At 42.1% G+C, this 15,175-nt stretch overlaps 1 protein-coding gene across 1 annotated transcript in view; it reads left to right on the forward strand.

The window, feature by feature from the left end:
- Positions 1 to 15,175, forward strand: part of PCNX2 (pecanex 2) — a gene marked incomplete at its 3' end in the record, with an annotated part of 308,773 nt that overhangs the window by 207,403 nt on the left and 86,195 nt on the right. Inside the window, exons 22-23 of the mRNA XM_079712418.1 lie at positions 2,260 to 2,368; positions 7,794 to 7,923. Coding sequence (XP_079568544.1) covers positions 2,260 to 2,368; positions 7,794 to 7,923 — 239 coding nt within the window. The remainder of the gene's footprint in view (positions 1 to 2,259; positions 2,369 to 7,793; positions 7,924 to 15,175) is intronic.

The following is a 15,175-nucleotide window of genomic DNA, read 5'->3' on the forward strand; positions in this document are numbered from 1 at the left end:
GAGTAAACTGCTCTTCTCTCAACTGTCAGCATCTCAAAGGCACTGGCAACTGTGGAGTCCCATCCAGCTCCAGAGTTCAAGAAGCTTAAACCAACCGTAGGATTAAAACTGAAGTGGCCTTTTTGAAAGAACTCAGAAGCCAGTTGAAATCAGGTCTCTGGGGGGTGTCAGTGAGATAGAGGGAAGAAAGTGAAAGGTACTAGGAAAAAACCATTTGTTTTTCTTTCCCTGAATTCACATTCCTTCACAGTTCTTCTGGTCCGATCACATCATCTTCCTCCATTTCACCCCCTCTTCTTTTTTTTATACTCCCTTCATCCTCCCCACTGTCTCTATTTCTTTCCTCTCCCTCTCGCTCTCTCCTCTTTCTCTTTTTCTCTGTCCCCCTTCCCTTCCCTTCTCTCTGCCTCCGATTCTTCCCTGCTAGGTTTGTGACTAGGGTCCCCAGTGGACACATCTAGACCCCAGGCTTCTGTACACAACCAGATGCCAGTCACTTCTTAAGAAATCCAAGTTTGCTGTGCCTTTGAGAGAACATTTATCCTTGGTTCATCTTCTGTAGCCAGTCCAAGGGTGTTTAAAGTTATTCTCTAAACCCAGGATATTGATGAGAATGTGGTGAGACAAGAATAGTGAGAGGAAGACTTGGAGAGGATTCTAATCAACCTCATTTTTCCCTCCTGACACTTTCATGGAACAGTTCAGGATAACCTCATCTTTTGGTTCCAAAATTACAAGATAGACCTTTCACTGAAAGGCTAAGTTATCTTGGTTCCTTGAACCTTTCCTCAATGGTCCCGTTTTCTAGCCTTTGTCTTCTTTTCATTGTGGTCTTCTGATGTTCTGTGTAACACCTACTGAGCTTAATTAAGAATTCTGTCTTTTTCTCTTTTCACATCATGGCTCTGGTGAATGTATTTCACTGTCTCGTATGCTAACCAGTCTAGGAACAAACACATCATGCCATTTGAAGTTTCCGTTATTATGAAATATTACTCAGCTGTAAAAAAAGAATGAAATAATGCCATTTGCAGCAACATGGATGGACCTAGAGATGACCATACTAAGTGAAGTAAGTCAGACAGAGAAAGACAAATATCATATGATATCACTTATATGTGGAATCTAATTAAAAAAATGATACAAAGGAACTTATTTACAAAACAGAAACAGACTCACAGACTTGGAAAACAGACTTATGGCTACCAGAGGGGAAAGGTGGTAGGGAGGGATAAGCTAGGAGTTTGGGATTAACACATACAACTATATATGAAATAGATAACCAACAAGGACCTACTGTAGAGCACAGGGAACTCTGCTCAATATTCTGTAATAACCTCTATGGGAAAAGAATCTGAAAAAGAGTGGATATATGTATATGTATAACTGAATCACTTAAATCTGTACACCTGAAACTAATACGACTTTGTAAAACAACTGTGTTTCAATAAAAATAAATAAATAAAGTCTCCATTATGGATGAAGAGCGTATGTCAATTCCGAAAGCTTGTTGGTAGGATACTTCCTAACTGCGTCTAGAAGTGACAGCTGTAGACTTTCACATCTGGGGTCCATCAGTCACTTCTCTCCACAAAGCAGGGGTCTACAGCCAGGGACGTTCTCCATCCTCCTCGGCACATTGATAGTCTGGATCTCCAGCCCAAACCACTGGGCATGTTTCCCCTCATGTTCATCCTTAGGCCACATAAGGTCTTTTCTCTCCACCCCCTACTTCTCTCCAGAACTCAGCTTTCTCCTGTGCAGGCTTGTCTAGCAAATGCAACGGCTCCCATATCCTATCTTGGCTTTCTAAAGTGCTTGGTAACTTGCAGTGTTACAAAGCGGTATGGGGCGATTTTCTCCAGCAAGGGTGGCTGAAGAGGAAAACTGAAATCCACACACAAAAACTTGAACGATGTCCATCGTGATGGGGTTTCGTATGAACCTTCTTCTGAAAGACCCAATATGAAGAAGGAAGGACCAAGCTGTGAGTGTTCCTCTAAGAAACACCATATTTATGGGCTGAAATCATTAACCTGGTGAAATTAACCACACAACATTACTTCTGATCATCTTGTTGCTGTTTGAAAATATCCTTAAACAGCTGCCTTGCTTATGGGATGAAGGAAGGTAAGAGTAAGAGGACAAGCAATAGTCTCACTGCCCCTTCCTAACTCTAATGCAGGCACTTTGACTGTGACACAGCTGTCACTGTGGTTGTCATCACTGATGAATCTCTGTCTGTCCTTTTGCTTTCAGCTCGGGGACCTGCTTCACAAGCTACAGTTCGTCCTGACCTACATGGCTCCCTGGCAGATGGCTTGGGGCTCCTCGTTTCACGTGTTTGCTCAGCTCTTTGCAATTCCTCGTATCCTTTCTGCTTCTGTTTTCACCTCCGAGCTGAGATTCACATTTTACTACAGATGCAAGCTTTTCATTGAACTCTGGCAGTAAGAGGGTTTTAAAGTCTTTAAGATTACATCTTAATGGGGACCTGGGGAGGCACTGTGGATTCCCTTTAGGTACTTAGCCTTAAAAGAAATTTCTTAATTCAGAACTCTTCCAGTTTCTTAATGCATATTCAGGCATGACTTGATTTCTTCTGATTTTTCCGTTTCCCATGACCAGATCTCCGTTAAGATACCATGTCTTTTATTTATTTATTTATTTATTTATTTTACATCTTTATTGGAGTATAATTGCTTTACAATGGTGTGTTAGTTTCTGCTTTATAACAAAGTGAATCAGTTATACATATACATATGTTCCCATATCTCTTCCCTCTTGTGTTTCCCTCCCTCCCACCCTCCCTATCCCACCCCTCCAGGCGGTCACAAAGCACTGAGCTGATCTCCCTGTGCTATGCGGCTGCTTCCCACTAGCTATCTACCTTACGTTTGGTGGTGTATATATGTCCATGCCACTCTCTTGCTTTGTCACAGCTTACCCTTCCCCCTCACCATATAAGATATCATGTCTTTTAAATGGAAAGTCACCGCTTAAATGGTTTGGTTGACTTGTGCAAAATAGTGCAAACTGATTTGCTGTTATTAAACTTTGTGGATAGGATTGATATATTATTATCGATCATATAACATTATATTATAATATAGTTTGGTTATCTTATACTTGAGGAATGTTCAAAAACCCAGAAATGGGCACAAACAGAATTACCCAAATATTTTTGAAGACCAAAAAAAAAAAATTAATGGTTTTGTTATCATTAGCCAAGGAGCCTAATTTTATCATTTGTAGTTTTGTTTGGTTTCCTTGTCTATTTTTAAGTGTTTCCATAATGATACTTCGTTTTAATTTACTTCAAAACAACTTGACATGCTCCTTCTAAAGATCACTTTGACACAGATAGCTAAATTGTGTGTGCGTGTGTATCTGTGTGTGTGTGTTTGGAGGGAGGGAGAAAGAGAAAAATCAAGAATACTCTTGAAGAGAGAGAGATTAAAGAGAAATATTCTTTTTTTTTCTTTTTTAATTTTTGGCCGCATTGGGTCTTCGTTGCTGCGCGCAGACTTTCTCTAGTTGTGGTGAGCGGAAGCTACTCTTCGTTGCGGTGTGTGGGCTTCTCATTGCGGTGGCTTCTCTTGTTGTGGAGCACGGGCTCTAGGCACGCGGGCTTCAGTAGTTGTGGCACGTGGGCTCAGTAGTTGTGGCTCTAGAGCACAGGCTCAGTAGTTGTGGCACACGGGCTTAGTTGCTCCGCGGCATGTGGGATCTTCCCGGACCAGGGCTCGAACCCGTGTGCCCTGCATTGGCAGGCGGATTCTTAACCACTGTGCCACCAGGGAAGTCCCCCCAGTGAATTTATACTTTCTGAATTTGTATTTCCCGAGATGTGGTTCAGGGACTCCTTAGAACAGAATCCCTGGAGGAGCTTGTTTAAAAAAGTAGATTCCTGGGGTCAGCACATACTTTTAAAATCACATTCTGCGGGGAGGACCCTGGAATTTCCATCTTCACAAGCCTTCCTGATATTCTCATCCCCTGATGTGTGTGAAGCGCAGTTCTCTGCTGGCATCCACTGGGGGTGCTGTGAGCCGGTTTTAATGGCCAAACAGAGCTTTCTTTCCTGAAGGTTGCATAAGGCTCCTGAAGACAGTTCTTAAGGAACCCCTGGGTCTCAACTTTGGGTACAGGGATAGAAACAGACATGGGATATTCATTGTGATAATACATTCTAGATTTAAAAAAAATGCTGTCCTTCCAACTTATTTTTTTTTTAAATTATTAAGCATACCCAGAGCTGTCCTCACAATGCACATGGTTCTGTGTTCCTATTCTTAGACCTGCACTGATACTTGTAAAGTGTTTCATGGTTATTTGGAGGAACAAGCTCAGGAAAAATGATCACAAAAGCGTGAGCTTGCGTATCACCCCTTTCCTATAACGTTTTCTAGAATGCCAGTCATTTTAGTTTTTCTAAACGGAATCCCTTAAAACAGAGTGAGATGAAAGAGTCAGGGGATTTTTATTTATTTCTGGTGTGTGTCTCGGGTATCCTGTCTAGAATTTAAAGCCTGTTTATTAGATGAAAATGATGAGACGGATGTAAATTTGCAGTTGAGGAGTTGCACAAAGAACTTAAAACTTGAAGTGGTGGTTCCCAATTTTATTCTAACTTTGGTCTTACATAGATCTGTAGCATTTCTTGTGGCCCCTTATGCCTTGTTGGATGAGTCCGGTAATACTAATTACTCCTGTAGTTCCATAGCCGAATTAAAACTGTTCTGGAAGCTGTAACTTTCAATTACCTGACCTTTATGTGTGTTGAGGGGTCACACACAAACACATGGTATCTGGCACTTAATATCTCCTCTAAGGATAAAGGCAGCACTGGCATCCCTCTCAGATTGAGCACAGTGGGCATTAAATCTAAGTACTTTCGCGATGGATGGACTGGTTCTCTTGAGAAATTGAACACATCTGAGATGCAGATTTTATTGGGCATTTAGTTTTAGAATACAGTTGATCCCAGTGCTTTGTGCCTAAAACTGTTCCCGTCAGTGAAACCCACCTCCTGCCTCTGCTAAGTTATCGACCCTTCGAGGTGGCCATGGAGCCTGACCACTACAGTTGTGTGATGGTTTCCAGGACTTCCAGCGCCCCTACCCCATCACCCAAAGACACTTCCCCATCCTGGATCAGTTGTGAAGGTAGCTATTTGCTATGTGGAGCCCAACATCATACTGTGCAGGATATAATGAACTCGTTTAAGAAACCAGATATATATGCCATCAAGACAAGGCTATCAGGTTCCTAAATGCCAGCCCTGGATCTTGACTAATTTTGAAATGTTAATGATTTTATCACTCTATTAAGAAGCTGTGGGTTCCATCCTGGCTTTGAGAAGGGGCTAATTTGCTCCATTTTGGAATTGAATTAACTTTCAGGCCAGCGGGGCACTGTTTATTAAATTGCTTTTTCCAGTCCTAGCATGTTTTCTCCCTCGGTAGCCTCTGTTAGTTTCTGAGCTTGTAACCTCCAGGGAAAGATAGGCATGCTCACCCTTTTAATATGTGTAGAGAGCATGCAACACCATTGTTTTCTAATAATTAGACAGACTTAGCTGTATTAGCTCTGTTAAATGTGTGTATGGGAAAGGCCGCTTTCTATTTGGTACATCCTTTCAAGCTTCCAGTTACTTTTTTTAAGTATTAACATTGATATTTTCATTTTAAATGTACTCAGATAAACCTGAAGCTTTTTAAGGAGTCTCTATCTAGCCCTTTGGCCCACCTCTTGGCTCTCAAAAAATAAAGAAGGCTGCATATTTCTCGGGACTGCCTTAGCCATTACAGTCACGATCTTGCGTATTTCCCCAAGAGCGCTATATTTCTTTTCTGATCTTCCTTAAATAAACTAACCTTTGAGGCCATCTATTCACTTCTGCCCTACCTCTGACCTATGAAGCTTCATTTCCTTTCCTCCCAAGTTTGAACTTTATTTATAGGCTAGCGCTCTTTTCCTCGTTTCTTAATTTCTGGATAACTGTTTCTGGCATTTAAAAAACGGATAACATAATCTTTGGGGAAATGTTTAGAATCAAAAAGAACGGCAGTGCCGGCCCACGCAGCCTCCTACCCAGCCCCAGCTCCACTTAACTTTGTCCTGGATCTTCTGCAGACGCCACAGTGCCCCTGTCACCCAACACCCTCCCTCAGGAATCTCCCCTGTGACCCCGCTCTGCTTTCTCAGGTTTTTTCAGTACGTTCCTTCGATGACATCTCCCATGATGTTCTTTTTTTCTTCCTGTGACAAGGGGAACAGTTACACTGGTATGTTTTGTGGCAGAGGTATTTAGATCTTTCCAGCTTCCCGATGAAGAAGAAACTGTTGGGTGATGATAGATACCACAGTAGCTCCTTATTCTGGAGTTCTGCCTTTGAACCTAGGTCAAAATAAAAGGAATCAGATTGAAATTTTAGCACAGTCGAGATCTTTTTGATACACAAACAATTCAACACTATTGATGGAAGATGTGTTATTTCACTTCTGAAGATGTTTGGAAATAAATAGCAAATTGAAAAAAAAATGACACAGCTACCCCTGAAGGAAAACTCTGAGCTTAAATCTATGCAAATGCACTGGGAAGTGCCTGTAGACAAGCAAGGCTCACTCCCTTCTTTGTATTTACATGTAAGTGGAGCTGTGAGGGTCCGTATCACATAACTAAGCCCTGCCACTGATAATATGGGAAAGCCCTTCTGTGCTCTGGTAGGTAATGAAACACAGAATCTTCCTATCTGTGACAGACATTTAGGCATTTCTTACTTTCTGCCAGAACTTTTTAAACATGGGCTAAAAAACAAGACCTCCATTTGTGCAGCCACGTCCCCTTCCAGGTGGGAAAATCAGCCTTGTAGGAGATCAGGTCAGACCTGCAGTAGAACCCTCCCAGCCCTCACCCTGAAGAACAAGGAACCATGTGCATATGTAAAACCTGGGCCCTCTGGCCCCCCACTGACCTCTGCCACCTCTGTTCCCTCTGGCTTTAACAAATCAAAGGCCCCGTGATTGACAGTGGGGAGAAGTTTTCCAATGATGGAGTGAGACTGGGGAGGGACCAGCCCTTCTGGCACCTCCCCCAGATTTCCAGAGATCAATTAGTTGGGCTTAAGCCAAAAGTGAGAGCCATACTAATTTTAATATTGAGCAAATGTAAATTTCTGATCAGAGTGTGTAAAACTGAGGCATGCCAAGAAGTGGGAAACCCATACAGAGTGCTAGGGAGGTGACTTAGCCTACAGCATGCTGTGACTTGTATACACATTTTTAGCTTATAAACCAGACATGAGTTGAATTGAGACATTGGTGTTCAGTGTATGATAAAAAAATACATATTTTTGAACAGTGGGAAAAGATTCTTTCCCAAACAATGCTATTTATTTACTTTCAAAGTGTAATTTAATTTAAATTATTTATAAAGCTGCTTGATACTTTAGTAAATGTACCACAGTGTGTTTGGTTCAGCTAACAATATCTCAGTAAAAAGAAACTGTTCTTTTCAAATCTTAGATATTAAATCTTTGCCACAAATCATGCTGAGACTGCTGGGATTTTTATGAGAATCATTTGGTTTTCATGGTGGTGAAATGAGACCTAGCAGGATATTATTGAAAGTTTTATATTTCCAAATATGTACATAGAGAGATCATGGGTAGGCCCTTCTTTCTTTCCTTGGTGAGAAAATAGCTTTTGTATAAACTAGTCAGAATGCAAATACTATGTAGAAGAATAACCATGAACACTTCTTTTTTTCCTTAACTCAAAATCCTCAGATTCTGCCATACTTTTCTTTCAGGCGTTTGCCACGTCGATCTTTTCTACTCCACTGAGCCCGTTTCTCGGGAGTGTCATTTTTATCACATCGTACGTCAGACCAGTGAAATTCTGGGAGAAAAACTACAAGTAAGATCCTAAAATCATTGCTGACTTGCTTTCCTAGGATTCATGTTCAGGATGCTCCTTGACCTTTGTCTATGAAAAGTCCAGGCTTCATGCTTTGCCCTCCTGTGGGGCAGCCCTAGCAAGCTCCCTCCACCCACCCAGTTATCCGCTCAGCACGGGGGCTTCCAGGCTCTGGACCAAGCCTAACTGATGGCAAATTTGCAGTCAGGTGCTAGTCTAGGTTTCACCAGTTGTGAAGGAAAGTGAGATATCACCACCCACTCTCAGCAGTTGCCCTCAGAGAGGTTGTCTCAGGAGCCGTGGTCCTGTCATTGGATGAAATTACCCCTGGGGGCCACGGCTCCCTTCTGTGGGCCTTCGAAATATACATGTCATGTACAAGTGTACGTGCATCACAGCTCAACATAGGAGAGCATGCCATTTTTTCTGAGCATCATTAAACTTGTAGAAGATGATTTCTGCACTTTGTCTTGACTGTTTAGACCAGTCAGTCATAAATTTCCTTAAGCAAACAGTGATGAAGCCAGGGCAGTGATTTTTTCAGGAGTGGTGGGAAGGGAGGAGTGATGGGTAACTGAGTAACTTTCAAGAGTTGTTAATGATTTGTCGGGGGAGGGCCTGAGAACAGCCAGAGGAGGAGGTGGGGCGAGCCAGCCTGTCTCCAGCTGGGCTCGTCTTCTGTTGCAGATCTCATTTGCCCTAATTTACTAGCCATACCTGGGCTTTTGTGTCCAAGCCCTAATCCATCTTCTGTAACGTGTCTACCTTTTCTACTGCTCTGCTACTTTACAACACGCCTTTCACATCTCACAGAGGCCAGTGTTAAGTGAGGAGATCTGTGTGGTTAGATGGTTTATATGCACGGAAGATGCGTGTCCTTCTGGGGTAGGTGGTAGGGCGTCGTGATGAAAACACAGCCTGGGCTGCCAGCCTGCCTGGGCTCACACCTCGCCTCTACCCTCGGTGCTGGTGACCTCAAGGCCTTTCTCCTCTTCTGTAAAATGGGGGCAAAGGAATAAGGCCTACTTCACAGCCTTGTGGGGAGAATATGAGTTAATAGACCTAAAGCACCTAGAACAAAGTAAGCATCATGCTGGCCTGCGCTGGTGGAATTCTTCTCTGACTGCCCTGCATGGAATCCCTGTCCCTACCTGACCCATGCTAACAGGTATCCCATCCCCAGGACCTCACATTTACGTGTCCTGGGGAAATCCAACCAAACTGGAGCACCCCAAGGTAAGCCAGTGCTGGGAGACCACCAAGAGGTGGGGAAGGCCCCTTGTGTGTCCCACAGATTCCTCATCTTTTAAGAGAGGTGGGCTTTTTGCTGTACAAGTGAAGCCGTCTTGAAATGTACATGTAAACAAGAGTCCTCTTTGGCATTTGTCTAAAGAGATTTACAGAGTCAGAAGGAAAAGAAAACCACCAGCACTGGCTTGTCTTTATGCTTTTTAAGGAGAAAACAATTTGGGGGACCTTTGTGGAGCTCTAAAACAATCGCACTTCTGGAAAGTGCAAACGCTTGTGAATAAGAAGTGTGGCAATCTCGTGTGCTTTTAACTATGCAGGAAAGTGCAAGATATTTTATACGTGCTCTGTAACACAAAAGATTTCTTTTTGTCTCCTATTCTCAGATAAATTAGGAACCAGTGTTTTGGGCCGGGGGGGGGACGTTGATAAGCAAAACGCATCCCCTTTGAGCTGGAGGGGGTATTAAGCTTCCCCAGTAGAAAGGGGAACGGAGAAATCTTTGTGAGATGCTTTTACTGAGGGGAGACATCCTAACGCCCGTGCAACGCAAGTTTGGCATTTTCTTATTTAGCCTCCTCCCTGCCAAGATTCAGCTACCTGCTCGGCACCGTACTCCCTGCCAAGATTCAGCTACCTGCTCGGCACCGTACACCGAGGTCTGAATTGTCTGTTTATGTGCGTTACTTAAAAGTCTGGGCTGCTACAGTGTTTCCTTATTCAGTCTCACAAAGAATTGATGATGTTGTGATCCATTCTTTCCCCCAGTGTAGCGCTCTGTTGCATGTCAGGGCTTTGGTCGGCTGTGCTAGGATGAGAAGGGGACAGCAGAGTCTGTGGCAATGCATAAGGACATCCTGCCTTTCCTAGGTCTCTCTGAAGGAGCCAAGGTGCGGAAAATGTTCAGAGTCCCACTGAGGGGTGGGGAGAGATGCTGATGCCGAATGCAGCCAGCTGAAAGTCTCTTGTCAACTTGTGTTAAGCCTCAGAATACAGAGCCCTGCGGTCATCTGCTTAAAAGATCAGTGATGGAATTGAGGAGAGTAAGAGTGGTGGGTACCAGGAAAAGAAATGGCAGGAAATCTCATCTGGATCCCTGCAAGCCCTCTGGAAAGCCCATTCTCTGCATCTGAAACTGTTGGTTTTTATTTCACACACTAATGACTTTTCCCGTTCTTATTTGTGAGTGTCTCTGTAGCTGCTCCTACCGCTTTCTTTTCAGTCCGATACAGAGAAGCAGTTGTTAGGTTAATTGATTAATTGTTTACTCGTTGTCCTGCCACTGACTGAGAGATATTCTCCCCTCTCAGGACAGTGAGCACGATCTGCCAATGGGTACCATGGTCGCCAGCCCCACCCTGGGGGTGTGATGAGGGGCACTTGCCGTCCCTTCTCCTGGCCTCCTCTTCCTTTCCACCCCTGCTCCTTCACTTTCCAGTCCTTTGATTTTTCTTCCAAACCTAAAGCTGCCTTTGGTTTTTGCAAGTCTCCAGCTAGCCCTGTACTGTAACGGAACCGTTTCAAACTCTATGGAACCGATAAGTAAATCACCAGCTACCTGGTGACTCTGGCCCGTCTGTTTTCCCCAGCCTGGGCTGTCTTGAAATCCACAGACTTTTTGTTCTCCAACGCTACTCCTCACTGGGGGCTGGTGACAAACGTATCTTCTGCCCGCCTAACTAACCTGTCTCTGGTTGATTCCCCAGACACAGCACCAGGTCCCACTGTCTCAGAAGCCCGCAGTGGGACACTGCTGCCTGGGCGACAAGGAGACGTACCTCAGAGCCCAGCCCTGATGTAACTGCTCTGTATCTACCTTGTGCAATATGGGAGCCCTCCCAGCACCTGGAACAGGGCTAGTGTGGCTGAAGTTTTAATTCTATTGAATTTTAATTCGTTTACATTTAAGTAGCCGCATGTGACTCGAGGCTATCATATAGGACAGCACAAATATAGACCCACCTCACCTCCGTCCTAATCTCCCACAGTACTATTTCATACATCACATATTGTGGATTTTTCATTCCCAGCCCTCCCTCGGCTGTGCCCTTCTCACCGAGTGCCCTTCCACCCACACGCACACAGACTCACAAGGAGGGGAATCATGTTCCACCTCCTGAGGATGAATGGAAGGTTCAGGAAGGACTTGTCGGATGAGAGGTACTGTAGTGGCCACCTTTGGAAAATAAATTTGCTCTGTGACCATCAGTAAATTGTACCAAGGATTGGTGTGGACTGACTCTACCTCCAAGCCTGGACTTGTTTTTTTTCATCTTTGTGTCCCTACGGGGCCACGCACACAGAAGATGTTCTGTAACTATTTCTTAAATGAATTAAATCCAATAATATTACGTAAAAGGGAAAGGAAATCGTAATCTGGATTTCATTCGCCACCATCAGGCTGTGCACTATTAAACTGTTCTTAACTAAGAAGGTCTTTAAAATTGGTCTTGATGAGTTCTGCCTGGTGTCTCCATTTAATTTACAGGCAACAATAGCAAATGCACTGTAATAATAGTGCCTGGTGTTTATAAATCCCCTTATGTCAGAGTATTTTTTTTTAACATTTTCATTGGAGTATAATTGCTTTACATTGTTGTGTTAGTTTCTGCTGTATAACAAAGTGAATCAACTATACGTATACATATATCCCCATATCCCCTCCTTCCTGCAACTCCTTCCCACCCTCCCTATCCCACCCCTCTAGGTGGACACAAAGCACTGAGCTGATCTCCCCGTGCTATGCAGCTGCTTCCCACTAGCTATCTGTTTTACATTTGGTAGTGTATATATGTCAATGTCACTCTCTCAACTTCGTCCCAGCTTACCCTTCCTATCCGCCGTGTCCTCAGGTCCATTCTCTATGTCTGCGTCTTTATTCCTGTCCTGCCCCTAGGTTCTTCAGAACCATTTTAGACTCCATATATATATGTGTTAGCATACGGTATTTGTCTTTCTCTTTCTGACTTACTTCACTCTGTATGACAGACTCTAGGCCCATCCACCTCACTACAAATAGCTCACTTTTGTTTCTTTTTATGGCTGAGTAATATTCCATTATATATACGTGCCACATCTTCTTTATCCATTCATCTGTCGATGGACGCTTAGGTTCCTTCCGTGTCCTGGCTATTGTAAATAGAGCTGCAATGAACATTGTGGTACATGACTCTTTTTGAATTATGGTTTTCTCAGGGTATATGCCCAGTAGTGGGATTGCTGGGTCGTATAGTAGTTCTATTCTTAGTTTTTTAAGGAATCTCCATACTGTTCTCCATAGTGACTGTATCAATTTACATTCCCACCAACAGTGCAGGAGGGTTGCCTTTTCTCCACACCCTCTCCAGCATTTATTGTTTGTAGATTTTTTGATAATGGCCATTCTGACGGGTGTGAGGTGATACCTCATTGTAGTTTTGATTGGCATTTCTCTAATGATTAGTGATGTTGAGCATCCTTTCATGTGTTTGTTGGCAATCTGTATATCTTCTTTGGAGAAATGTCTATTTAGGTCTTCTGCCCATTTTTGGATTGGGTTGTTTTTTTTTTCTGATATTGAGCTGCATGAGCTGCTTGTATATTTTGGAGATTAATCCTTTGTCAGTTGCTTTGTTTGCAAATATTTTCTCCCATTCTGAGGGTGGTCTTTTCGTCTTGTTTATGGTTTCCTTTGCTGCAAAAGCTTTTAAGTTTCAATAGGTCTCATTTGTTTATTTTTGTTTTTATCTCCATTTCTCTAGGAGGTGGGTCAAAAAAGATCTTGCTGTGATTTATGTCATGGAGTGTTCTGCCTGTGTTTTCCTCTAAGAGATTTATAGTGTCTGGCCTTACGTTTAGGTCTTTAATCCATTTTGAGTTTATTTTTGTGTATGGTGTTAGGGAGTGTTTTAATTTTATTCTTTTACATGTAGCTGTCCAGGTTTCCCAGCACCACTATTGAAGAGGCTGTCTTTTCTCCACTGTATATTCTTGCTTCCTTTGTCAAAGATACGGTGGCCATATGTGCATGGGTTTATCTCTGGGCTTTCTATCCTGTTCCACTGATCTATATTTCTGTTTTTGTGCCAGTACCATACTATCTTGATTACTGTAGCTTTGTAGAATGGTCTGAAGTCCGGGAGCCTGATTCCTCCAGCTCCGTTTCTGTTTCTCAGGACTGTTTTGGCTGTTGGGGTCTTTTGTGTTTCCATACAAATTGTGAAATTTTTTGTTCTAGTTCTGTGAAAAATGCCATTGGTAGTTTGATAGGGATTGCATTGAATCTGTAGATTGCTTTGGGTAGTATAATCATTTTCACAGTGTTGATTCTTCCAATCCAGGAATATGGTATATCTCTCCATCTGTTTGTATCATCTTTAATTTCTTTCATCAGTGTCTTATAGTTTTCTGCATACAGGTCTTTTGTCTCCTTAGGTAGGTTTATTCCTAGGTATTTTATTCTTTTTGTTACAATGGTAAATGGGAGTGTTTCCTTAATTTCTCTTTCAGATTTTTCATCATTAGTGTATAGGAATGCAAGAGATTTCTGTGCATTAATTTTGTATCCTGCTACTTTACCAAATTCATTGATTAGCTCTAGTAGTTTTCTGGTAGCATCTTTAGGATTCTCTATGTATAGTATCATGTCATCTGCAAACAGTGACAGCTTTACTTCTTCTTTTCTGATTTGGATTCCTTTTATTTATTTTTCTTCTCTGATTGCTGTGGCTAAAACTTCTAAAACTATGTTGAATATTAGTGGTGAGAGTGGGCAACCTTGTCTTGTTCCTGATCTTAGTGGAAATTGTTTGTTTTTCACCATTGAGAATGATGTTGGCCGTGGGTTTGTCATGTTTGGCCTTTATTATGTTGAGGTAAGTTAGCTCTATGCCTACATTCTGAGGGTTTTTTATCATAAATTGGTGTTGAATTTTGTCGAAAGCTTTCTCTGCATCTATTGAGATGATCATATGGTCTTTCTCCTTCAATTTGTTAATATGGTGTATCACATTGATTGATTTGCATACATTGAAGAATTCTAGCATCCCTCAGATAAACCCTACTTAATCATGGTGTATGATTCTTTAATGTGCTGTTGGATTCTGTTTACTAGTATTTTGTTGAGGATTTTTGCATCTATGTTCATCAGTGTTATTGGCCTATAGTTTTCTTTTTTTGTGACATTCTTGTCTGGTTTTGGTACCAGAGGGATGGTGGCCTCAAAGAATGAGTTTGGGAGTGTTCCTCCCTCTGCTATATTTTGGAAGAGTTTGAGAAGGATAGGTGTTAGCTCTTCTCTAAATGTTTGATAGAATTCACCTGTGAAGCCATCTGGTCCTGGGCTTTTGTTTGTTGAAAGACTTTTAATCACAGTTTCAATTTCAGTGCTTGTGATTGGTCTGTTTCTATTTTCTATTTCTTCCTGGTTCAGTCTCAGAAGGTTGTGCTTTTCTAAGAATTTGTCCATTTCCTCCAGGTTTTCCATTTTATTGGCATATAGTTGCTTGTAGTAATGTCTCATGATCCTCTGTATTTCTGCAGTGTCAGTTGTTACTTCTCCTTTTTCATTTCTAATTCTATTGATTTGAGTCTTTTTTCTTGATGAGTTTCGCTAATGGTTTATCAATTTTGTTTGTCTTCTCAAAGAACCAGCTTTTAGTTTTATTGATCTTTCCTATCGTATCCTTCATTTCTTTTTCATTTATTTCTGATCTGATCTTTATGATTTCTTTCCTTCTGCTAACTTTGGGGGTTTTTTGATCTTCTTTCTCTAATTGCTTTAGGTGTAAGGTTAGGTTGTTTATTTTAGATATTTATTGTTTCTTGAGGTAGGATTGTATTGCTATAAACTTCCCTCTTAGAACTGCTTTTGCTGCATCCCATAGGTATTGGGTCGCCGTGTTTTCATTGTCATTTGTCTCTAGGTATTTTTTGATTTCCTCTGATTTCTTCAGTGATCTCCTGGTTATTTAGTAGTGTATTGTTTAGCCTCCATGTGTTTGTATTTTTTACAGATTTTTTTCCT

Source organism: Hyperoodon ampullatus (assembly GCF_949752795.1).
Source record: "Hyperoodon ampullatus genome assembly, chromosome: 1".
NCBI lineage: Eukaryota > Metazoa > Chordata > Mammalia > Artiodactyla > Ziphiidae > Hyperoodon > Hyperoodon ampullatus.